The sequence below is a fragment of the Solea solea genome, chromosome 15 (genome assembly GCF_958295425.1).
Source record: "Solea solea chromosome 15, fSolSol10.1, whole genome shotgun sequence".
In the NCBI taxonomy this organism is placed as follows: domain Eukaryota; kingdom Metazoa; phylum Chordata; class Actinopteri; order Pleuronectiformes; family Soleidae; genus Solea; species Solea solea.
The window spans coordinates 20,743,900-20,769,522 of record NC_081148.1 but is presented as its reverse complement, the minus strand read 5'-3'; the positions used below and the strand labels follow the sequence as shown (position 1 = coordinate 20,769,522).

Here is a 25,623-nt window from a genome sequence, read left to right as displayed (position 1 = left end):
AAAAAAACATGAATACAGTGAAAGGCAAATTGTGGCCATAAGGGTTTAATACGCACAAATAAGGACAAATCAATTTCTACTGATACAAATAGAATATGCATCCATGAAGGAAATTTGGGAAATCACTTTATTTGTGTGATTATTTTTGGACTTCATTATACTTGCATAAACATAACACAGTAAGCGATTGAAAAACATTTACTTTTGAAATGTGATTTTTCCTTTGTTTACCTCCATTAGTGGCGTTTCTTTTTATGCTTTAGTGGAATCCATTTTTAGTGCTCGATGCTGGGTGTCAACAGGTCCGAAATTGCTTTTGCAAACAGCAGTTCACTTTAAACAACTCAAAATGCTTATTGGCAGACTGCATTTCAGCTAAAACACTGTGATCCTTTTACACCAGTGACTGCATTGCTGTTGATAATATAATGTGGACGTGGGAGTTAACATTCATTTGAGGGCCATGTTTAGGAGGTAAAAGTATCGAGACATGATTGTACACAATCTAATGCGTCAACAAAAACGAATCAACAAAAACTCAATATCGTCACAAACACATTTCATTCCACATATTTGATCCGACTCTTTTAAAGATTCCTTTAATTTCTCAAGAGATAGAGGGGGGAAAGGGGCGTTGGGTGAACGGTCAGTAGGTTAAAGGTCGCTCTCTCCATACAGGGCGGTGGAGAAGGCAGTGTAGTCCAGCGCCCCTGGTGGTGCTCCGTGGCCCTTGTACGGAGGCATCCTCATGATGCAGTACTCGGCTTGTTCAGGGGGAAGTTCTCTCCTCAGCTCCTCCACGAGTATGTAGGGCTGTGGTAGTAGAAGAAAAAAACAACGTGTTTTAGGTAATGTTTTGTTTTATTAGAGACAGTATCATGTCAACACCAGCCTTTTCCATTTTAAAAGGTCCAGTGTGGAAGAATTAGGGAGTTTGTGAGACTCAAGAGTGACTCAGCTCATCCACTCTCTCCATTCTTTTATTTTATCTTCTTTGCTGATTCATGTATTGGGTTTATGTGGGCAAAGCCTTCTTCTGTAGGTGACTGGACGATGAAGATGTTTCACCTCTCATCCAACAGCCGAGTCCAGTCGCCTACAGAAGACGTCTATGACCTGGATTACTGAGAACATTCACAGACATGTGGGCAAAGCGTTCACCATCATTTAAGCTCTCATTTCAATATGCGAGTCACATCAGGCTGCTGCAGAAAAAGTAGCTCAAGATGGTGGTGTCTGTAAAGCAAAACCCCTTACCTTAAATACAAACTGTATATAAGGGTTACTCTAAGAGGGGTGTTAACATGTGTTAACAGCGAACTCGTGGCAACACAGAAACAAGCATTTCGCTTATGTCCTTGACACAAAAGTCAAAAGAGCAGCCAAGTTGTTGTGAGAGAAATGCAGGGCTGATAATCCTTTATCTTTGTTTTGATGTTTTTCTTAGTTAAATATATTGATTCATTCAGAAAAAGGCTGCAGCAACCTCAGTCATTTTCCAGGTCACAGGCAGAGTTTGACTTTTTAACTGGCAGTACACAGCGACATGATATGCAGAGGACGGCCGACTATATAAAGCAGTAAGAGACAATAGGTTCCAAGCTTCCGCCTATTGCCCTATGTCAGCCGAGAGGGGCACAGCCCCCCCCCCCCCATGTGGAGGATAAAGTGGTAGAAGGTGGATGTTCCAAGCTTGCGATAATGTCAAACAACAAATCACATAAGCTTAATACGTTTCTGACCACTTTAATCGCACATAAGCTGGGTTTGAGTTAGACAAATGGGAGAGCGATCAGAACAAACCGCTCTGTGAAACAGTCACAGGGCTGCTCAAGAAATGTAATGTATTAGACTTGAGACTTATTACTTGCACTCGTATTATCTCAATGCATGACTTAAAATATTTATTATGCATTAACGAGAAATGTTTTTATTGGACCATTTTCTGGACTCCGCCTATGTCCCAGGTTTTGTCTGTCTCATAACAGACACACAACAGAAGCACAACCCCACAAGCTTTCAAGTCAAAATCACCTCTGGCTTCTTGCAGGCATTCTTCTTGTGTAAGTGGACAATTAGGCTACAAAAACCAAACTTGTTTAATTTTAAAGCAATTACACACTTAGACAAACATACATATGAATTGTATATTCAATTTCTTACAGGCCCTTAGCCCTTCTAAATAACAGACTGGACCTTTAAGGTCAGGAACAAAACTGTGGCTCATAAATCAGCTTGGCAAGGCCAGTTCTTGGAAATGATGACGTGAATAGAATACATTATTGGCGCCTAAGAATAACTGCCACTCGGCCACACTAACACAGTACCTTGTCAGTTGCCAGGATCCGGAAAGATGCCACAACCTGTTCAGCAGTATCTGTATCAGCAGTCTCTCTGGTCATAAAGTCAATGAAGGACTGGAAGGAGACCACTCCACTGCCATTAGGGTCCACCAGTATCATTATACGGGCAAATTCCACCTCTCCCTGAGAAAAGCATGAATGGAATAAGCACACGGGGGGGAAAAAAACAAACCAACACCCAAACACTGAACCACATTTGAAATGCCATACCAAGTCATATCCCATAGAGATGAGGCAAGCTCTGAAGTCGTCAGTCTCCATAGCACCATTCTTCTTCTACAGGTGGACAAAATCAAGATTAACATCATGAGAAATAAGAAACAGAAGCAAAACCAAGGCAAAAAAAACTATAATCAACAGCAATATGTTTTAAAAGACTTCTGCTACAAATTAGAAGCAGTAACTGGCGGATTTTTGCGAATGCTCGACAAACTCTTTTAAAGTTTTTCCAAGTCTTAAAGTGACAGATGATAAAATAAATATCCCCGAGGAGGAGACACTTTCAACTTTAAGCACATTATCTGGTGCTTTTGTGTGATAAGGCATTGAAGATTGAAGATTTGACAATAAATGAGGTTTTTGAGAACACAAATCAGAAGAAAAGCAATTATAATATTGCTTACACACTTGTGTGCACAGGGTACAACTGTACACGAGCTGAAGTATATACACAAACACAAAATGTTTCTTATCTGTGGTATCTCCACACTGCAATAGTGAGGCAATTTGGTGCAGTTTGTTTGTTGGACGTTTTATCCGTGCATTTACTTTGGCGTGGAGAGACATGATCTGTGGAATGCCTGCAGATGTAGCTTGAATAAGTGAAACGTTCAAATGGGATAAGTCATCACGCTCATCAAAACTGCAAGGATCTTACTCATAACATGCATAAAATGTACCCCAACATGTCTTCTACAGCTGTTTATGACAGATTATTCATGGCAATATGTGATGGCCAAAGGATAAAAGTTTAAATTCCTCACCCATCCTCCACACTAGGAGTCAAATAAGGTTAAATTAAGTTTCAGTTTTTAGTTTTTAGTTTCTGCCACACCTCACAGATTGCTTTAGATCCATCACACAAATCAACAAAAACAAAACTGCAGTCATGTGAAATGGCGGGGGAGCTGTACCCGGTCAAAGTGGCTAAAAGAGGATCTGAACTCATTCATCTGCTGCTGGCTGATGCCCTTGGCATCGCGGGTCAGGATCTGGGTCTCGATCTCGTTGATGGTTCGGGCGATGGTCGTGAGCAGCAGCTCCCACCCGACACGGATGTGCTGATGAGGAGAGGACACACCATTTGAAGACGGTTTTAATGTTTAAAAGGCTTTCAGTATCAACGCGACGAGTGCATGTCTGTGCCGACTGTTGTCTCTGCCGTGTTACCTCCATCGTGTAGTTGGTATGTTTGTTATCAAACACCAGGGACTCTTGGATTAGCTGGTGGTCTCCCTCCAATTTGTCAATGTTGGGCTTATAAGCGACAATGACGTGCTCGAATTGCTTCAGCTGGGTCATCTGGTCCTCCAGAGCTCCACCGATGTCCAGCGAGCAGCGTCCAATTTCCTGTTAGGGTAAGACATGCGACAACTCAATTTTGGGATAAATTTAGATCATAACATGCTGCTCTCAAGATCTGACAGTTCACCTACAGATATGGCAGGGAGGCATTTACCGGTGACTAAAAGTGAATTATGTCAAGATATACAGCAAGTGAAAAAAAACATCGAACTTGTATAATATTTTATTTAATCATCACCTTAATCAGGAAAGTCACCGTTGCACACAGTGTATACACAGTGCATTTGAATACAATTATCTTCCTTTTTAGACGTTTATTTGATTAGATAGAGATAAGTACAACAAACTGCTCATAACCCTGTGTGTCTAACCTCCATCCTGGTCTGTATCCAAGGTCCAATGAGATTAGCCTGGGCAGCAAACTGCCGTCTCAGCCTTTCATGGGCATGTTGGCGTGCCATCTCCTCCTGGAGGGCACCGTCTCTTTGAGGAACCAGCTTCTTTACCTAGAAAACATGCCCACGTGCAAACGCAGGGGGATTATGTAGTGTTACGTAATGTTGCTTCTCTATGGTAAAAACAAAACTTTATTCAGATTGGGCATTTTATTTATTTCCTTACTGTGTTGAGTGATTGGACATTCACTTCAACAGGGAGCTCTGAGACTGTGCGTGTTAAAGCTGTAGTTACCTTTTCCCATTTGTTGAGCAGCTCCTCTGTTGAAATGGTGCTGTAGGGGTTCAGAAAGTTGGCCTTGATCCCATAGCTCTGGGAAATTTTCTGCACCTCATTGTGGATTCCCAAGATAGCCTGTCTCTCTGCATCCGCCTCAGGTAGAGTGGCTTTGAACTGCTCATGGGCCGCGATTAAACTCTGGAAGAGAAAAAGGGAAACCCCTGAAGTTTTATCACAGTCCTCAATTCATCGAGACTGATTCTATTATGTCGTATTTGTTGGCGCGTGTGTGATAGATACGACATTAAACATATCAAAAACAGCAATTTACTTTGTGGCAAACCACAGCAGAGACTTAGTGTAAGTTTACCTGGACTTCTTCAGTAGTATGCACGATGAACATGTCCTGCAGATCCTCCATGGCTCCTTCCATCCAGTTGTTGAAAGGAGCAGTCCTCTTGGCAAACTCCAGGAACAACTGATCAATAGTCTCCAGCAGTTTTTCTGTCCGCTGAGAGGGAAAAAAAAAAAGGATAAAACATGCATTTTATACATTTTCTATATAGAAAAACCTGCCTCTTTTCAACTTGTACTTTTATTACCTTTAGACACTTAGTATGAGACGGAGTTGGCTTCATATCTCCCATAAAAATTCTCGAGCAAATATTCCCCCACTGACTAATCCCAGGGTAGATAACATCAACATTGACCTTGTTAACCCCTAACTTTAGCAGGGTTTTTGTTGACAGAGTGTCTCCTCTGAGCAGAAGATGGACAGACAGAGCTGTCGCTGTCATTCAGATTTAATCCTTGGCCCTTTTCCCAGACCCTCACACATTCGCAGGTCTGGAATGGTCAGCATGGATCAGAGGAAGTGGCTAGAGGGCTTCGAGCCAGTCACTTCCATGGCTGGACATGCCAATAATGTCCATTTCTCTTTCATCTCTTCCGACACTACAATTTTACCCTGCTATTTGGGTCTGGGATTTTAGAGGGGACCCAAATATCTACCGCCTCATCAAGAGCTCATATCTTCACTGCTCTCTAACAAACAACGAAATATTCTTTCACCTAGAGTTGATGAAACTGGGTTCAGATCCAACACTTGAAGCTGCCTCTATATTGCAGTCAGTGTGGAACATTAGCGCACTCTTGTGGTGCTTTCCAAGCTATCCAAACATGATAGGACATTAATTCTTCAGGTTGTGAGAACTTTTGATTAAATACTGATTGAATTATTGATTACACTATCACCAGCCACAAAAAACACTGCACGTTTGTAGTGCAATTAAACTTACTGAGGTTATTTTCATCTCCTTTCAAACACAAGTGTTCCAAGACCACACACCTGCTCCAACAGTAAAACCACAATTTCTTGCAAAGGTTAAGGATATGGATTCTTCCAATACTCCACAGTAATGAGTCATTGTGTTTAACAGGCTTGAATGTTGTCTTTACCTCCAGTGCCTCCCTTCTCTTCTGAGTCAGGGTTCCCAGCTTGTCCCACAAATCACAGATACTCTGGCAACGCTGGTTCACAGCAGCTACATCATGGTAGTCCAGCTCACTGGGAAAACAAAGCATGTATCACCGGTTCATTTGTGGGTATTACGAGTCACAGCATTACAATATTGTTTGAAAAAAAAAAAAAGTAAAAATTACCAAGTAAGAGCTTTGATTTACTAATCAGTGTAACAGGCAAACATCAACTTACCCATAATCATATTTGTAGTTAAAGTTTCACTAATTGGCGTCAGTTATGGGTAAAGTGTTTTATTCAGAGCAAATTTATATGGTACCAATATTATCAGCATAGTACTGCAATACCATGCATTTTCATGAATGCAAGATGCACCAACATTAAGGTCAATGAAAACACATTAGGCCACAATTACTTAAGATTTTTTATTTCAGATTTCAATACAACTTTTGATATGTCACTGGATCCTGGGCTGGTGGATCTTCAGGGGTGGCTGGATCTTCAGGGGGATAGTCGTATCTCTCATATTCTGCATCATCGTAGTAGTCTCTTCCAGCTTCATAGTCTGAACTGTAGTGTGACAGTGTGCCTGCAGGGAGCCCACCAGTGAAGAAAAGGTAGTAGGCATAGTCCTCCCTTGTCCACGGATAATTTGGTTGAAACGGCACCTGACCGCCATTAGACACGTAAGAAGCTGGCTCCACATAAGGAAGTGGCGCTGAATCTTGGCTTTCCGTTTCCTCCTCATAATCTCCATGCTCATAAGACGACAAGTAGTTCTTCAACTCACCAGCCTTGAACGGCGACCCTAGATATGGAGGTGGTGGCGGCGGCACCAAGTCCTCAGTTTCTTCTTCCCGGTCACCATCCTCAATGCTTTCATCATAATTTTGAAGCTCACCTGCTTGTGGGGGAGGAAAGCCACCGTCAGATGTGGGCTGATATGTTCTGGACACTCTGAGGGCAGCTGGAGACTCTTCCACAGGTTCCAAACCAGGAGCCTCATAAACCTCAAAAGGAGGAAGCCTGGAGCTTGCTAGATTGCGTTTAGGACTAGAATACGCTCCCTTCTTCACCGGTTCATGCAAGAATGACTCGGGACCATCATCGGCCGACTGAGCAGAAGCACCTTGGGATGAGCGATAAAGGACAGGGGGTGTCTTTATGTTTGACAGACTGCCATCACGAGACGCACGCTGGGTCCAGCCTGCAACAGGAAAACAAAAGTTGAAATTAAACTTTGTGTGAGGACTGAAGGTTTCAACACATGTTTGCGAAGTTTAAGTCGTTACCTTTTGTAGGAAAGCAATGGACATTCCAGCTCAACAGTGCAACAAGGAGCAGCACGCTGTTAAAGAAAACAGCACGGTCAAATTAACACAAGTCAAATTCAAAAAACAGCCATAAATCACATGGAGAAAGTAAACACACTCATTAAACTGTCACATACCTTGAAGGAAGTAAAGGGGCCATTGTGCTTGTCAGCTGAAATGTTGTCTGCTTCTTTCAGAGCACGGCTTAAAATATGAAACCGGACACGGTCTGTGGCCAATCCCAGACTGAGAAGGTAACGATGCACAGGTGCGTGTCATTGACTGCTAATTGAAAATGTCAGCGTGCCAGTGAGCCACACCCTTGCACTGCACCTTGTTTTGCAGTGAAGGAGAATCTACGAGTTAGTTTCATCAAAACTAAATCCCAGTTTATCACATTTAGGGGACCACTAAACGAATAATACCATTAGCACTAGGCAAGTGCAGTACTAATGGTATTAGAATAACATTTACATAATAAGCCACACACCACCCAGTTCTCCATGACACATGACTGCAAACATCTGCTTTAGGGATTGCGTACTTGAGTTCCTGTGCGATGGCAGCAATCTGCTCCACTCTGTCCTGGTGGGCTGCCAAGTCGCTCTCAAAGGCCTCGTGTTTGCGAAGTAACGCTCTGATTTCTGTCAAGGTGGCTGTTTCATAGTCCTTCTGGGAGAGGATCAGCTCCTTACCTGAACATAACAGAGAGAAACATGTGGTAAGAGAAAGGATCAACAACATTGTGTATAATTTGGCCCTTGCAAATGGAGAAAATGACCTATGGAGGAGCACAACAGGCTGATTGCTTTGCATAGAATAAGACCTTCAATTGAATATCATTAGGAACAAATGCAAACCAATGCCAAGGTCAAATGAAACGTTGGCAATCATGCAGTGCAGCGAGGATACAGATGCCTGGAGATAAAGCACAAGCTAATAAGCCAAGATAAACATGCACATTTGAAGAGACGGCAGCAAAAGGGAGACACAAAACAGTTCAAGAGCAAATCGCTCAGCTGCCACTGACCACTGGCCCAGTTCTCGTGACTGGAGGCTTTTTGGCGAAACTTTTCTGCCAGGTGATCCAGCCTCTCCAGCCTGCGGATCTCAGTAAGGAGCCACTCCTCGTAGCCTTTCTCTGCCTGCTCCAGGCCTTGCCATGCACTGGCAATATCCTGTCAAACAAAATGAAAAGAATAACAGATCAAAAAACATGATTAATAAGTCAAATCAGAAGAAAAAAAACACCCTCGATTAAAATAACACCACAGGTCAATGAATGCACTCTCCCATCTCACAAAACTAACTTGAAGCAGGCCCCTGCTGGATGATATCAGCTGATGATCTCACTGGTGTCCACTCATATGTGCCGTGATTTATCATCTATTTTAGTTGAAAATGGCACACAATTTACAAAATTGCCCTTCCCTTTTATCCAGGCTTGGGACCGCCACAAGGAAGGCACTGGATGTGGCCCCCCCTGTGAAATCATGGCACTCATATGTGCCACTCATCTATTCATCCATTTTCCTCTAAAATGGCACATAAGTTAAAAAATTGCCTTCATGACATAACCCTGCCTTTTATCCAGGCTTGGGACCGGCACATGGAGGACACAGAATGTGGCCCCCTGTTGCTAAAGTCAATTTATATTGTCCAATTAACAAATGGAATTGAACAGCTATGGGCTGTTATATATCATAAGAAGAAGGCTAATTTTCCCATTCAAACAGAGTTCTTCTTGCAACCAGCAGAGGCGCCCCCTGGTGGCTGACTGCTCCTTCTGTCCCACCTCCTGGGCTTCATTTTTCAAGGCGGATGACTCTCCATTTTTATACACAATGTATTCATGAGACGCAGCAACAATTTTCAAGCCCTTTTCAACTGTTGAATTTCAAGTGGAGGAAGAATTCTGAGTCGTGACTTACAGACACCATTTTCCCCTCGGACGGCATGAACGCGGGGCGATTGCTGATGCGCAGCTTGGTCTGCAGGGTGTTGAAATTAATTTCTAGCTGGCACTTCTCCTGCACCTTCGGGGGCTTGTGCTGGCGCCTGTAGTCCCTGAAATCCTCCAGCTTCTGCTGCATCTCTGCCATGGTCTTCTCTGGGGTGCGATTCTCCAGCCAGGGAGTGGTGCGACGGATCCACTCCAGCAGCTGTGAGACATGGGAAAAGTTAAAAGGTAATGGAGATATAGTGTATGTTAAAGAGCAGTGTGTCTGGGAGAGTGATTTTTTTCAGCAGAGGGGTCTAATCATTTTGGAAAGAAAGATATCTTTTGACATTTAAGTGAGTACTTTCACTTTGAAGTACACTCCTTTACAATGGAAGAGTGTTGCTTTCTGAATTTTCTCAGATATACAGTATCATCCATCACTTTTTTGAAATGTGTAGTGGTTAGCACTCTTGCACTCTTGCCCGTGGGTGTCTCCCCGTTCTCCCACAGTCCAAAAACAATATCAATATCAGGATGAGGCAAATTTGATACTCTAAATCAGAGGTCTCAAACTCACGTGTCGTCCCACAATCAATTTCTTGTGGCCCGCCACTTAATATCACATTATAACGAGTTATTTCTGTATGTTATTTTAATGAATGGATTCATTTTACACACATTTATATCGTGAACTATTTGTCGTTCCATATCATATAATACTTTTACTTTGAAATTAAGCGAAATATCATCATAAATATTAGTATTTCAATGTTTTTTTTTCTCAAAACGTTTGACTTTTCTTTCACTTGACATAAACTAGACACTCAGTGGCCCCCAGGTAAGTTGAGGTCGAGAACCCTGCTTTAAATTGACCGTGAGTGTGAGAGTGGATGGTTGTTCATCTCTATATGAGGCCCTGTGATTGACTGGCAATCTGTCAAGGGTGTACCCTTTTTCTAAGTAGAGGACCATTCCTGACGATGTAAGAGGCTGAAGCTCTTCAAGCACTTTTGAAATAAGTAAAAAATTGTCCTAAAATAAATGACTACTACAAGGAAATGGGGGAAAGAGGACCCGCCTACACAGGATCAATGGGCACAGATTGTAGAGGAAATCTACATCATGGAGAAGATGACACATTGCATAAGAATACAGGGAGCTCAGTTTGAAGAAAAATGGATATAATGGAAGATATTTAAGACAAAATGAGTAGAAGAAAATAGAAACACGGACAGATTGCTTGGAATGTAACTCCCACTTCTTTGTTTTTGTATTTATTTGTTTGTGTAAGTGAAAACTGTCAATAAAAAGTAAAATGCCAAAATAAAAATTGTCCTAAAAGCTACACTTTTATTTCATGAGCTTTATTTGTTGAGTACAACTGTATATGTTTTGTGTGTAAATGTTGTTGTTGTATTATGTGATGTCAGAACATAATGTAGCATTACATTAAACACACTGTACACTGTCCCACATAAATGGATCAAATATACAAAAATAATAATAATTAAAAAAAAAAAAAGGTTACATGCCAATTGCTCCTAAACTTTTTACTCAGTAAAAAGTCACTTCAAATATTTTACCTCACTGGCCAGTCGCTCGTACTCCTCCATGAGCTTCTCATTCTCCTGGTTTACGCCAAGCACCTTACAGATCCTGTTGGCAGCCGTCTCTGCCTGTGAGCATCAGGGCACAAGAATAATGTAATAATTACTTCAGTGAAATCACCCAGTGTGCAATGCTCCCATTCATCCTTCCAATTGAACTCATAATATCATCCTCACAGTACATTTTCTTTTTGGTCACAATGGCACGTGAAAGTCAAACAGACAATCAAGTTCTGGCACCTGAGTCTGATCTCAAAACGTGCAGTGGAGACACCGACTGGAATCTCATCTAAAAATGCAAATTGAGGGAAAAGCACAGATACCTGCTCAGCGCCAGCAAAAGCGTGGTAAAAGCAGGACATATAGGTCATGATGGCTCGTTCATCAGGCTTGGGGGTATTGATGATATCTGTGGGAGGAAAAGTCAACATTGAACAAAGGGAGGGGGAAAAAGAGCAAAATCAAAGTGGAAAATTACTTTGGAGGATTGGGGGGAGATTAAACTTTCTGTTCAATGACGATATAACGATCCATCATCGATGATGTTTATTCTCTAAGGGTCACAGGGAGACGCTGGAGCCAGTCCCCGGCTGACATTGAGCACCAGAGCACACCCTGTCAGTCTATGACAGGACTGGGATGCACAACCACGTTGGTCAAAACAGGTTTCAAACTGAGAACCTTCCTGCTGTGAGGAACCAGTGCTACCCACCTCACCACCCCACAAACAAACACAGAACAATAAATATAACTTTATTATAGGAACACGGTCACAATTATAGCTTAACAAGACTGAAATAGTTGTGCTAGTTTGAAAAGTGACTTTTCTTCACTTTTGCAGTTAGCCACCAGGGGGCGACTCCACTGGTTGCAAAAATGCCTCCTTTTGAATGGCAGTCTATGGTAAAGTGAATATACTTAAAACTGCTCATTTATTACATCAGTAAAGATTTTCCTGAGGAGTTAATGGTCAATCAGTTTCAGCGCTTCTTCAATAGCACATGGTGTCCGTTATGCAAATTGTTCTCATTTTGAGGAAAATAGACAATAAAGCATAGTAAATATGAGTGAACACAAGTATGATTGACATTTGGTATCATCGGACACAACTTGAAGACTACTTCCAATTTGTAAAAATATATATATATATATATATATATACAGGGGCCACACGGTTATTAGTGGTTAGCACTCTCGCCTTGCAGCGAGAAGACGCGGGTTCGAACAGTTCCAACCGGGTTCCACCCGGTTGGAACAAGGGCCTTTCTGCATGGAGTTTGCATGTTCTCCCCGTGTGTGCGTGGGTTCTCTCCGGGTTCTCCGGCTTCCTCCCACTGTCCAAAACATGCAATGTGGGGATTAGGTAAATTGGACACTCTAAATTGACCATAGGAGTGAGTGTGAGTGTGAGAGTGAATGGTTGTTTGTCTCTATCTGTGTGTGGCCCTGCGATGGACTGGCGAACTGTCCAGGGTGTACCCTGCCTATCGCCCGATGTAGCTGAGATTGGCACAGCACCCCCCACGACCCTCTGGCAGAGGATAAAGCGGTAGATGATGACTGACTGATATATATACAGTATATGTACTCCTTAGAGAGTAAGAAAAAATGTCGGCACAGATATTATGGCAAAGTCGCGCTGAATATGAGAAGGTCAAAAAAAATAATAATATTACCTTCGGCGTCCAGCATTTTGGGAATGTCCAGGTGTTTCTCGGCTATGTCAAAAGCCAGGTTCAGGTTCCCCAAAGGATCATCCTAAATAAAGAAACACAATTCTGCATCACTGAACAGCAATGTCGGACTTAAAATGCCACTACACTGACCTCCGAGCTATGGTGGACAGATTACTCTCCCAGGCCATCTACAGTACATGCACGATTATTTCATAGAAGTTACTTTTTATATTTTATACAACTTTAAAACTGAACCTTTAATCTCTAGAGACAAAAACCTCCTTATTACAATAATTTTTTTATAATTTTTTTAGTTGTTGTTTTTTAATTGTTAAGCACTTTGAGCTACATTTTATGTACAAAATGTGCTATACAACATATCTATATATACATATGTATATAAATTTAAGTATTAGTATTATTATCTTTACAAGAATTAATCTACTACCTGTCATGTTTGACATCATAAAGGGTCAGTCAAATAATATATTATATATATAATTTATTCACCACTATAACAACAAAATTGACAGTGCTTAACAAATGTATTAAGGTTTATGTCACATCTGCCCTAAATTAACAGCATTAGTAATGACAAAATGACATTTTTATGTTTCTGTAATGGTAAATACACCAGTATGTTTAACCAAAACGACCTTTTTAATGCTAAAATGTAACCATTATTGTTATACATTCATTTTCAAATGTACTGTTTTACAAAAAAAAACTGAAAAAAATAGTAAAGCACATTATTATGACTTGTCAAATGATAGTTATTGACATGCATTCCTGAACAGAAAGATTCATTTTAGTGGTTGACTGTTGTGCCTGTATAAAAAGGTGAATTCAGTTCTAGTAAAAGTTTGTGAAAGATTTCTAGAGCGGTCCAATAAATCTGTTAGGCACTGTCGTACATGAGAGGAGTCAAATGATAAACTAAAAAAATCCATTCTTTTCTTTTCACAATGACTCTGACAGAGGAGATAATATAAGAGAGCGGGAGGGGGAACAGCTGACAGTGAAGCCTAAAAGGAGTCGTCAGTGAAAGTGCACTGACGTAGAGGGATCATGCTTCCATGCTGCTGCTATTGTCCCTGTGTGTGCACTGCTGTTCTATAATGGTAGAGGGTGAGGACTGGCACACTACATGACAGCGCCAGCTGCTCGTAGATCCAGCGCTGGCCAGACAGAGGGGTGGAGAAATGGATGGATAGGCTAGTAACGAGATGAAGGGTTGAATAGGGGGATACCCCGTGGCCTTTTTGTGTCTGTGCCCCTGACTAGAACTGACTCGCCGGGCTCTGACACTGCAGTCTTAACACACACACACACACACACACACACACACACGCTCACCTGGAGCCAGACTCAAACAGCTGCCTGGCACAGCTGCCAGTCTCCAGGTGGCTTTAGTTCTCAAAAGCCCAGGTGTGACTGTGTCAGTGAATATGTGTCAAGAAGATGGAGAAGAGTGGGAATAATCAAATGATACAGCGTGTACTCATACACCGGTGTGGGCCGAAATGTGACAGTAAATATGTACAATAGGTTTTAAGAAATACTCATAAGGAATAAAAACAAAGTCATGGTGTTTAAATGATGTGTTATTTATAGCAATATTGTGACATTTTATGTGTACGTATCCAGTGTCAGCCGCTCAACGTACAGGCCTAACCTTTCAGTATTTGCACTCAGTGTTAATTTGTTCATTTTAATCCGTGAGTTGTTTTTTTATGTTGGTGGATAATTACGCACTTTGAGAGTGAAGCTAAGCCTTTCATACATTACATGAAGTTCAGTTGTAATAACATTAGATTTAAACATTCAATTAAAATCAGTATGTTAAGGAACTACAATGAAATAGTGTTAAATTTGATTACTTGCAAAAAACGGATGTTTTTTGGGGCGGTTTACCTTTGAAGTTTTGTAATTTGCTTGTTTGTGTTAACAACAGGAACGTTTAGAGTAACTGTGTTGGACTGTGACTATTTTATATACTGTATATTATTGTAATTTTGTTCTATATATATATAATGTAAATTGATTCATTCGGATAAAGGGGCAGCATAATTTTGTTTTTTGTTTTTTTATTAGTTAATGAAATGAAATAAATAAATTTAAACTAAACTAAACTAAAAACTTAATAACCACATGCATGTATAGATGCATCCGAAATATTTATCCGCATGAATACAGTAATACATACGGGAATTATTAATCCTAGTCTCTTGTGTCGATCAGAGTCATAATTTAAGGTTTGGGTGAGGATTTTTAGATTTTAAAGTGGGTGACTTTATATTGGGAATGGGAAAGGTTTGAAAAGTCAAGTCTAGGACGAAGGATGGAAGTACCAGTTGCCCATCAGGGGGCGACCTCCATTGGAATGGAAGTCTAAGGGAAAATTAACTTCTACTTCTCACATCATTTATAAAGTCAGTAAAGATTTTCCTGATGAGTAAATTGTCTCAATCTCTAGTTTTGCTCTGATTCTGTCTCACCACTGAATATCATATCAAGAAACGTCACCATGACCATTTCTTCCTGACTTTCCTGACTGGTAGCCTCTAAAACTAAAGAGCACTACGTGACACTGTGGACAATAGCACAGGAAGAGCTAAGCCTCAGGCTCTGCGGGGACTAGGCTCAGGTTTCTGCAACTATTCTGGGTCAACTCCAAGTCAGGTCAGTGTGAGCTGTGTGCTGAAAAGCTGCTGCTTGTGTTTCCAAAAACAAATGAAAATGTCACTCCCTCTAACCATGCGAAGCCTCAACTGTTCCCAGAGCAGCCTTGGCCTCCCTGCCTGACTCAAACAGCAAGGGAATGTGTTCCTTTACTAGTACATTGTTTTTTTTTCTAATGACACACATGGACGGGCTGTCAGTTGCACTCTCCAGCTCTGCAAATAAGCAAAACAGCTAAATGAGCCCCTCAACTCTTCACACACAAATACTACGAGTCCTGGGAACCCATTAAGTGCACATTTAAATGAGCTGTGGACACACAGCTCACACACAAACACACACACACATACACGCCGATATGCTGGACATTGCGATGGGTTTCTAATGGATGGGAAATGTCAAACTCTACATTAATTTGTCATGTTTTTAAGATCGACAAGACTTGGGTTTTTGAATATTTATCACTTTTTGTCAAACATAAGAGCCCAGCATTAAACCCCATGTTGTGATGTGCATGGTGGGCAACACAAAAAAAACGACCTTATAACCTGTAGCAGCATCTGTTTTCCATGCTAATAATAATAATAATAATAACATGAAGTAAGAAAGTAAAGTAAATGTATAATTTATCTATAGCAAACACAACTGCACTCAGTACTGACTGACTTCCTACGGACAAGGACTCAAACAACGCATATTTGTAAGCATATCCCATAATGCCATCAATGAAATTATTATTAAAATTATATTTTTGTTGAGCTATGATTGTATAAAGCCAGCACTGTGTGGAGAAACTGATACTGAAACTGATATTAGCCAATAAACAAAAGGCTCACATCATAAAATGGACACCAGCATAAAATGTCACAAGAAGAAGAAGTTTGCTACTTTTGCTCACCATTAAACTGCCTTTTCTTTGACTCTGCATTGCTTTGTAAACCACTCACTCCCCACACCAAAGTGACACAAGCTTCCCAAATGAAGCAGCGGTCGACCAGCAGCTCATGTGTCCCCGCAGGGTGAAATCGGGGGTGAGTAAATTGCTTTACACACTTCAGTTTCCATTCAGAAAGGGCTATTTTACACTGCGTTAAAGTGGTCAAACTTTGTTCTTTGACACCTTGAAGTTAAGCTGGTGTAGATTTTCAAAGGTGAGCCTTTTTGTTCAGTAGCTAGAACCTATTTTTCCCCTTGTGTCCCCACTGACAGGCATGTTTTCAGTGATAGCGACAGTGTGGAGCTGGGGGTGAGCACTGACTATGTGTCAGTACATCACACTTCAAAAACATGAACTATTCATGTAAACCAAGCACCACAAATATGGCATACACCCTCAGTCCAATATATAAGGGCTAGTTTCACAATGTAAACCGTGACATAATAAACATAAAAGTGCCATTAATCCGTGTGTTTGTGTCCAGAAGTTCACACTGTGACAGACGTGTTAATTTGGTGGAAGTGATCAGTCTGTTAGTGAGGACTGGAACACAGCATCCTGGTTACAAGGGAAACCAAAACGACACCTTGTTGAGTTTAGAGTAGTCGAGGAGGTCGGGTCTGTGTCTATGAATCAGGGCGCAGAAGGCCAGGCCGTCCTTCCAGCTTCAGCAGCCAACGAGCGAGAGAGAATCAACATGTGAGTTTAAACTGGACTAAAGAGATGAAGGTGCTGGAAAACCAGAGCAGAACTGCTGCTGCTGCTGCTGCTACCTCTCTCAAGTCTTTATCATTAGCAACTTTTAAAGAAAAACACCAAAAAGATGACATTAAATACTAAATTGTATCATTATTATATTGAATTTCTTTCGATATATCCCTTCAAAAAATATCCCCTTTTTGGAATATGTGATGACATTTGACCCATTCTTGAGAATATAAGATAATACACTAGATTAAATGTCAATCACATGATTTGTCACTATAACTAAACTGCATTTCGGACTCATTTAACAGCATTGATTTACAGAAACACTGACCTGACATGGAAGTTTTGGACATTGACATTCCTGTAGGGGGCAGTCTTTCTCTGACACCACAGGAGAAGACCTTCCTTGGCAGATGTTTCTGAGAAAAGTGAACACAGTATACTTTATGGCAAAGGTTATCGCAGATTATTTTCCCCCCTTCTATAAAAACTCTCACGTTTATTTTATTCCTTACCTTCCACAGAAATGTCCTGAATGGCGAAGCGGAGGATGATAGTCCAGATCATTCCAAGAGTCATCTTTACATTACCGTCCACAATCTCTGAAAAGCCCCAAGTTTATAATCAGTTTGCATAAGAAAAAGAAATCTGATGGCATGCCGTAGATTATAGAGAGACTTTGAGTACCTTCAGCTCCAATGGAGACCAGTTTCACTCCTTTGCTTGTGATGTATTCCAACGCTTTGTTGACATTAGCGATCTTATGAAAACGCATCTTCCCTCTGTCTGGCTTAGGTAATCTCTCTCCTGCAAACACAGTATTGTTATGTGACAGTCATATCTGCTGGCTAATGTAAGAGTTAATAGTGGAAAAAAATAGGTCAATTTATGGTGATTTATTGACCAAAAAATAAAAAGTTGAAACTTAAAGACTCACTGGATGTTTTTAGGAGAACCTGGAGGCACATACATCTGTCTGTAGATGTTCTTGTTGATTTATGGTGTTTTTATGATTTTTAAAAATAGTTTTTATAGTATGTATGGCTGCCGACTGATGGTCTGTAACCTTGCTGTACTTGGACACTCTTGAAAAAGAGATTTTTAATCTTCTCCTGGTTAAATAAAGGTTAAATAAAGGTTAAATGAAGCCTTTTATATGTACTTTAGGCAAGGGCCTTGCTTTACGGAGACAGCCATCTTGCATGCATTTTTATGCTTCCCTCGCATTCTTTCTGGAATGCACAGGCCACCGTAGTTCTCTGACCTACTTGACACTAATTGGCCCTTTACACAGCAGCCATTTTGATATTTCTTTTAGCAGGAAAAGCACAGGTGGCTGTGTTCAGTTCAAGTCAGGATTGAGTGACAGTGAACCGGCATGAACCCTGAAACTGACACAGCTAAATGGAACCCAGCCATCATTCATTTGATATGCTACCCCTGTGATTATCCAACTGTCAAAACGGCTCCCGCTCTTACACACTGGGCCTTTAAACTGTAAAAGTATGGAAGTGAAGAAAACAGGAGGTTATATTATTAGTTTGTTGTGTCTCTGTTCTGGGAGCTGACCTGAGATAACTTCCAGGAGCAGCATGAGCTTTAGTCCATTCCTGAAGTCTTCCTCGATATTTTCGATTTGAGTACCAGCTTTCCTCAGGTGGGAGTTACACCAGGCTGTGAACGTCTGAAAGGAGAAACGGACAAAGGCACAGGTGCTCGTGAAAAGTGCAGCTTCTCCGCTCCGTTGAGGCAACACAGTTCATAATATGAGGTGAAGGTGAATACACATGAGTATGTGTCATGTGGATTAAACCGTTGGCATATTTCCCACTGCAGTAGACCTAAACATACTGAGGCAGCTAACACGTTAACACATTTTCACCCCAATACAGCGATCCAAATCAATCTTAACCTCTTTGACCGGCTACATTTTCAGATTAACCTTCAGCGACCCATCAGTGTCCAGTTTCTGCTTTTCCCCTGTTGTGCGTCCATCACTAACAACAACGAGGAGAACTGTGCTTCCATGTGACGTACCCAAAATGGTGTAAATCAAGTTAAGACAGCCTCATTGTCTTTCTCCCCCTATTTTTATAAAGTCAATAATAGCCAGCAGCGGACTTTAGAGGCCGCTCAGCGCAGAGCACATTCCGACTGATATAAGGTGTTAAATTTAGACTGCTCTGCTGTGCTTCATGATAAGAGACGGACGGGGAGGAGAAAGGAAACGTCAAAAACGTCTCGCCGTGTCAACATAAGTGAAAATGTCACGTGGAGACGGAGCACGTTTCCACCTCCCTCACATCACTTTCTGTCACTTAACGTGATTGGTTACAGCAGGACAGTGATAACTCTATCAGAGTGAGTACATACGTGTGTGTGTGTGTGTGTGTGTGTGTGTGCTGTTCACACTCGTTACTATAACGAGGTATGACGACAGGCAGGCGGAGCCAAACAACGGTGGACGAAAATTCACACTTACAATCGTCTGAGGAGAAATAAGTTGATCAACCTGTCCTGATCGCAGACATGTTATATTAGAGTACAGTAACAGAGATGTTATATAATGGAAATACCATTTTATCTCTATAATAATCACAATGTAATAGCTTCATATTGACAATGGAAAGAAAGAAATATGTGTCGGACATCAGTACCAACACATTACATAGACATTACTCTGGGATTAACGTTTTATGAGCACATTATTACATTATTATTATTACTAAACATGACGCCTCAATAAAAAGATATCTGATAATAAACTGTAAAAATGTGAATAGTAAGTATATATATAAAGACAAAAATACAAACATAGACAAAGCTTTTAATAAAGTAATGCAAATTATCATGTATTTATGGTGCAGGAAAAATGGCTGCCTAACCTGCATGTAGCCAATGATATTGATTTAAATGGTTCTAATTAAATAAATAAATCAATACAGTCTGCGATATATAAGTCTAATATAATTGTTATTTGACACAAACAGAAGATGCAGAGAAAAAAAATAAACCTTTGGTCTTTAACTTTAATCATGCACCTACTGTGTAATTACTTGAAAGGTTAAAGGTCAAAGTATGATGCTGGGGGTATTTTGGACACCTTCTTTTAGGGCTTAGCGGTAAAATAGCTCAGTAATTTAATATTTACATGACTCTTTCAACACGTGTGGTTCTAATTAAAGCCATAAGACGTCAGCATTACTAGTGGAATATTTATTTATTTATTTGCACATGTTCCATCTCTGTTCATGTACAGAGAAGAACTGCATACATATGGACGTCCGTCCAGGTCCCTGGTTTAGGTTTTCCCCTCAGGGCGCCGGTTCATTATCAGAATAGAATCAGCCTCACAGTGAATCACATTCCACACTGAGCAAGTCCTCGCAGGATCTACGTGACATTGAACCGCTGTCCTCCTTGAAAGATAGAAAAAAAACGTGGCCCGCTGGTCGTCCAAATTTGACTCGACCACAATTGCAAACCCCCGCTGCCCACTTTCCGAGCACCACCACCCCAGCCCCCACCTCTCAGCACGACCAACCGGTGACGATGAATCTAAAAATATTCATGAATCACATCCAGCGAGGACCAACCCTGTCACTTCATTTGGGGACTCATTGGGTCAGAGGGTGACCCGTTGTGCCCAGGAGGATAGAGACACTGGTTTAGGCCTGCGGAGGTGGATCAGCGGTCGAGCGGGTCATCTTTTAAGTGAAATGTCATGGGTTTGATCCCAGGCTTTGCTGATCTGTCACATGGGCGCGACACTTAACCCCACTTAAGATGTATGTGTGTGTGTTTTAAATAACATGCATTAAAATGAAGCAGTGATTCATTTCTAAAAGCATTATGCATATTACTAGGTGAGATGTAACTCAAAATAGGGCCACATACATAGTGGGGTAGTGGCTTGCACTGTTGCCTCACAGCAAGAAGGGTGGTTACTAGTTTGAATCCCAGTTCGACTGAGGGTCTTTCTGTGTGGAGTTTGCAAGTTCTCCGTATGTGAGTGAGAACTCAAAATAAAATAGTCACAACACTGATTTAGCTTCAATGCGCGGAATATAATTTCTACCACTAGGGGTCACTCAATCAAAACAATCACAAAAGACTTCGGGAAGCAAATTCAAGTACTGGGGGGACAACCTGTAAGAGCCGCTTCGCCCATGATGGCGTCCACTTTTATTGATTTGCAGCATATCGTCCTTGGGATCTTGGTCAAAGTCAGTATTTGTAATTTTCTTTTGTGAAACAGAGATACTGGAAATTTGAATTTCCCGAACATCACGTCATTCACTCTCTCTTGCTTAACCTTACTCGCTCATTGTCCTGCATGGAATCTCACGTCAATGGCAGAGACAGACAGTGGACAAGTGGAACGTGTCCCCAATTAGTAATTACGACTTGACGTTTGTTCCGCGTAGGCCTAGTCTGTGCACATCAAGCGATGCAGGGCATGAAACAGTAGGTGGCGTCGTAACAAACAAGGGAGATGTTTACCTAAATATCAACTTAACTTCTTTCTAGCACAAAATTCAAGCACTTTCATTGACCCGTGTCTATTTTAGGGCGATTTTCAAAAATGTTCAAGGGCCTTGAGGTTACTTGTGTTGGGGTTTAGAGGAGAGACAGTAAAGATGATAAAAATGAAATGGCCCATTATCTTGAATCGAAAATTCTATGAATTTTGAGAGTGTATTTTAATGCAGAAAAGTTGCATTACATATCTATATATAAGTCTGATTTATTGTCTCTGTAACAGGAACAGGCGCTAAGGCCTTTATCAACCCGTCTGAGTCAGATAACAGATTTAAAAACATCCAAATACACAGCTACATCAATTTCCAGTGAAGGAAAGCTACCACAGCTGCTGGTAGGATTTGTTTTAAGCCCACTGCACTGGAGCCTGAGCTGAACAAATGATTAATGGTGAACTGGAAAGAAATTATTTTGAAAATGTGACTACAAGTGACCCCCCACAAAGACGCTAACCAAATCCTTCTGGCAATGTTACTGTGAATTGTTTACAGTGAATGTCAAGCAAGAGTGTGAGATATACACCGAGCTGTTGACTCATTTCATCAGCTGCCACAATAAACACTATACTCTCTGTGTGCTGTCATTAGTGGGGCTGTTTTTATCCATTTTGATCATTTTGAACAGCTGCTGGTGAGACCATTCCACGGCAACTGCAAATTACAATCAGATAAAAAGATAAGCAATGGGAATAACTGTGAATATGAATCCAAAAATACAACGTTTTGTCATCAATGGCTGCAGGAGGTTTTGAGGACTGAGCTCCAGCAGTCCCGGGTCAACTTTTAAAGCCCTAAAACCAAGTGACAGTGTGTGGAAGGCCGGGGCTATATCGAGTGGAGCTGGTCCTGGTACAATATTTCTGCCTGGTTTCTATAAACAAAAGAATTCCACACCAATGACGCTGGATTAACCCTGCTGTACTGCCTCTGGGTCCCAAAGGTTAAAATTAGACGTAGGGTCCATTCTAATCCCGAGAGCGTCATCATGTGTTAGGAGCATCTGTTGACAGCTCGCATTCCGTGCGTATCAGCGCAGAGGCTGCAGCCTGTGGAGCTGCTGCTGCTGGAAGGAAGGCGCTGCTATTGTTAGCTGCTGCTGATGCTACTGCTGCTGATGCTGGTGCATCTACCTATCCACCCTCCTCCCTGTCTGAACCCCAAGCTGCGTCAAGTCTGCGGCATGAAGCACACCGGAAGTACAGAAATGCCTGTCAAAATAAAAACTAATAAAAACAGAATTTTTTAATTTTTTTTATTAATAAATGTACCTGATTGTATAAATTGTTGTTTTTCATTATCACAGAATGAGCCTTTAATATGGCAGCCATTTTAGACTATTATGTTTATACAGTGGACAAGCTTAACATTTGATTTTTGATGCAACTTCACCAATAAATATGGCCAAAAGTTTACACACTGTACCTTTAAGTCATGACCTACTGTATGTTAAAGCCTTGGTTCTCAAACTGTGGTATGTGTAACACCAGTGGTACATGACCTTACTTAAGTGGTACTTCAGAAATACTGTTCTACTGTTTGTACCAGGGTATGTGATCGGAGAGGAGCTGAGGAACTTTGCCCGGAGTGCATAGAAAATTGAACCAATAACAAAATAATAATAATAAATTGAACAATAATAATAGTTATAGTCAAGTTCTCTCTCGCTCTGTGTGAAGTATAGGTGAGGAAGAGGAGGATGATGAGAGAGCAAAATCATCTTATTGGGAATAAATCTGCCTCCCGTGAAAATTCCGTAGCTGACTTTGCTCGGCCTATTTACACCACTGTATTTTAACGTTGGTGATAATGTGTGTTATTTCAAGAACTCAATATTTTCTCAGGTGGTGCTTGGTATATAAAGTTTGACTGGCTACCACCACAAAGGAAAGACAGACATGGGACTTGACTCTGCTTGTGTAATGTATAGTTAATGTATGTATCATGGAAAAGCACCAATATTAGCAAAAGGATTAGCTAATAAGTTTGTTGCTTCTTCTGTCAGTTAGACAGGCCTTTCCAACTGCAAACTCAAGTTTGTCATCTGCTCACTCCCTGCAACAATGTCCAAAAAGAAAATGTGTGTTTCTTTATAATATGGCACACGGGAGTTGTTGATCACCTGCTGCCTCTAAGCGTAAGTTCAAATGTGTTATTTTGTGACACTAGGGTAAGAACTGTAACTGCATAGGCCAGATTGAGTCCCACTCTGGTCCGACTGACGGTTTGAATGAATGAAGTGGTATTTTAACTCCCAATCCCATTATCTGGATGTGAATTCAATTTAGATAGATACTTTATTCATCTCACAGAGAAATTCACAATTTAATTTAGTACAATATCAGTCAGACTAACATGTATTTTAAAAGAATCCAGTTCTCAGACTGCTTAATGGAAAATACACATACTTTGGGCAGGACACCCAGAGACGACTAAAGAGTTTTGGAAAAGTCCAGAGCAACTTTTTGCATTTTGGATTAAAATTAGATTAAGGTTTTATGCTGTGTTCAATTTACATCAGAACTGAGAGTGACATCACCCCAGAGTTCATGGTGTTCCAGTTGAGAAGTTGGAGACGCAAATACGTGTTAGTTTGGACACTGAAACAGCACAGCAACATGTCTGGACAGGAAAACTGTACTATGTGTATGACTGATTTACTGCTATTAAAGCAACAAGAAAAACCTAGTTCCAACAACACAATGGAATATAAATATCTGTAAAAGGCTTAGAGAGGAATGTCTATATACCGTAGTCCAGTGGATCTCAATACTTTTTATACCCAATACCACAAGAGGGAGCTCCTGTGCCACTGGTGGTACGCGTACCACAGTTAGAGAACCATTGTAGTCTAATCTGAAACTATTCTATGGTGGAAGCAATTCATTTTTAATTTACAGAAAGACGGCTGCACAACCATAACAACTTCAACAACTTGGTGCCAGAAGTGTTTCTTAAAAACTTTATTTTGAAAATCTTTACCGGAAGTACAACCCTTCAATATCGTAACCTTGACCTCAGTCCCAACAGAACGGTGTCAATCTATGGTGTGTGATACTGTAAACGCCAATAGCAAATATTTATGTCAAATGTTCATGAATTTCTTCATTATTACATTTTTACCATTGACAGCCACCTTACTAGTGAGAAAAAGATTCTTTATTCAATACTTTATTCCAGGTGAGAGTGTGTTGTTTCTTTCTTTGTGACTTACCTTCCTCTGCTGCTGCTCCCAGGCCGGGTCCAGCAGCATGTCCCTGTCCCACTCGTCCTCCTGCAACATGTATACCTCCTCGTAGCCGTTATCATAGTGGACCGTGGTCTCCACTTGGGTCATGGTCATCATCTTTGTTTACTTTCCTGTGCCTCCTGAAGAAACTCAAATAAATATCCTTTGACTGTGAATGTGGAGGAGACGTGATGGTGTGTCCTGACTGTCGCTTCTCCTCGAGCTCTCTTTCTCTGTCTGTCTCTGTCTCTCACGCTTGCCCTTGTCCTCCTGACCTGACAGACGTCTGGCCCTGGTTGCCACAGATGAACAAGCGACAGTATCATTAGTACTGGACGGTCACGTGACGCCCTCATACCTTCCCCCCCTAAAATTCCCCCACCATGACCCACACACCCACAGTGTCAAGATGAAGTCAGTTTGTGGTTGGCCAGTGAGGAGGAAACAGACCTTCGACCCATAATAAATTGGTTTTACTTGGAAAAACTTTTTTTTTTAATCCATAGATATAGATTTAAGTGTGTGGGATTTGGTGACACCTACTGGCAAAGTTGCGTGTTGCAGTTGAATACCCCTTTACTTGTCCTACTCTTTCTATCATGCAGAAACAGTCTTGTATAAAGTACTTTAAAAGGATACTTGAGTAAAAGTACAAGTATCTTACCAGAAAATGACTTTGGTAGAAGTTGAAGTCACTTTTTTATAATATTACTTAAGTAAAAGTCTTAAAGTATGTGACGTTTACTGTACTTTAATTGCGTAAAGTAATTTTCTGATACAAAATGTGCAAACGTTATGATTGAACCATGGTAGTGCAGTGGTAGGGCGAGTTGTCTTTCAACTGGAAGGTTGTGGTTTCAATGTCTGGCCCTGAAAGACATTTAACCCAATGTTGAAGTGTGTGAACGGGTGAATGGCTTAACACGAGTAAAAAAAAAGCTCATCAAGA

At 41.0% G+C, this 25,623-nt stretch overlaps 2 protein-coding genes across 3 annotated transcripts; both read right to left on the bottom strand.

Annotated features, from left to right (window-relative positions):
• Positions 1-25: 25 nt before the first annotated feature.
• On the bottom strand, positions 26-24,983 carry actn2b (actinin, alpha 2b). 2 transcript variants are annotated; one of them, XM_058651862.1, is made up of 21 exons: positions 24,660-24,982; positions 18,477-18,591; positions 17,595-17,714; positions 17,423-17,509; positions 17,239-17,326; positions 16,786-16,864; positions 12,581-12,662; positions 11,228-11,313; positions 10,881-10,973; positions 9,287-9,517; positions 8,386-8,533; positions 7,900-8,050; positions 6,021-6,129; positions 4,933-5,073; positions 4,578-4,760; positions 4,259-4,393; positions 3,753-3,932; positions 3,497-3,643; positions 2,574-2,639; positions 2,328-2,486; positions 26-813 (listed from the first exon to the last, which is right to left on the bottom strand). In XM_058651862.1, exons 1-21 carry the CDS (start codon positions 24,789-24,791, stop codon positions 655-657), a joined length of 2,691 nt encoding a protein of 896 aa, XP_058507845.1. In that variant the 5' UTR covers positions 24,792-24,982; the 3' UTR covers positions 26-654. The 2 variants fall into 2 exon arrangements, with proteins under 2 accessions (XP_058507845.1, XP_058507844.1); XM_058651861.1 differs by having other exon boundaries at positions 2,328-2,639; positions 24,660-24,983.
• Positions 6,454-7,888, bottom strand: LOC131474122 (uncharacterized). The gene is made up of 3 exons (XM_058651863.1): positions 7,493-7,888; positions 7,335-7,390; positions 6,454-7,249 (listed from the first exon to the last, which is right to left on the bottom strand). Exons 1-3 carry the CDS (start codon positions 7,513-7,515, stop codon positions 6,480-6,482), a joined length of 849 nt encoding a protein of 282 aa, XP_058507846.1. The 5' UTR covers positions 7,516-7,888; the 3' UTR covers positions 6,454-6,479.
• Positions 24,984-25,623: the final 640 nt, after the last annotated feature.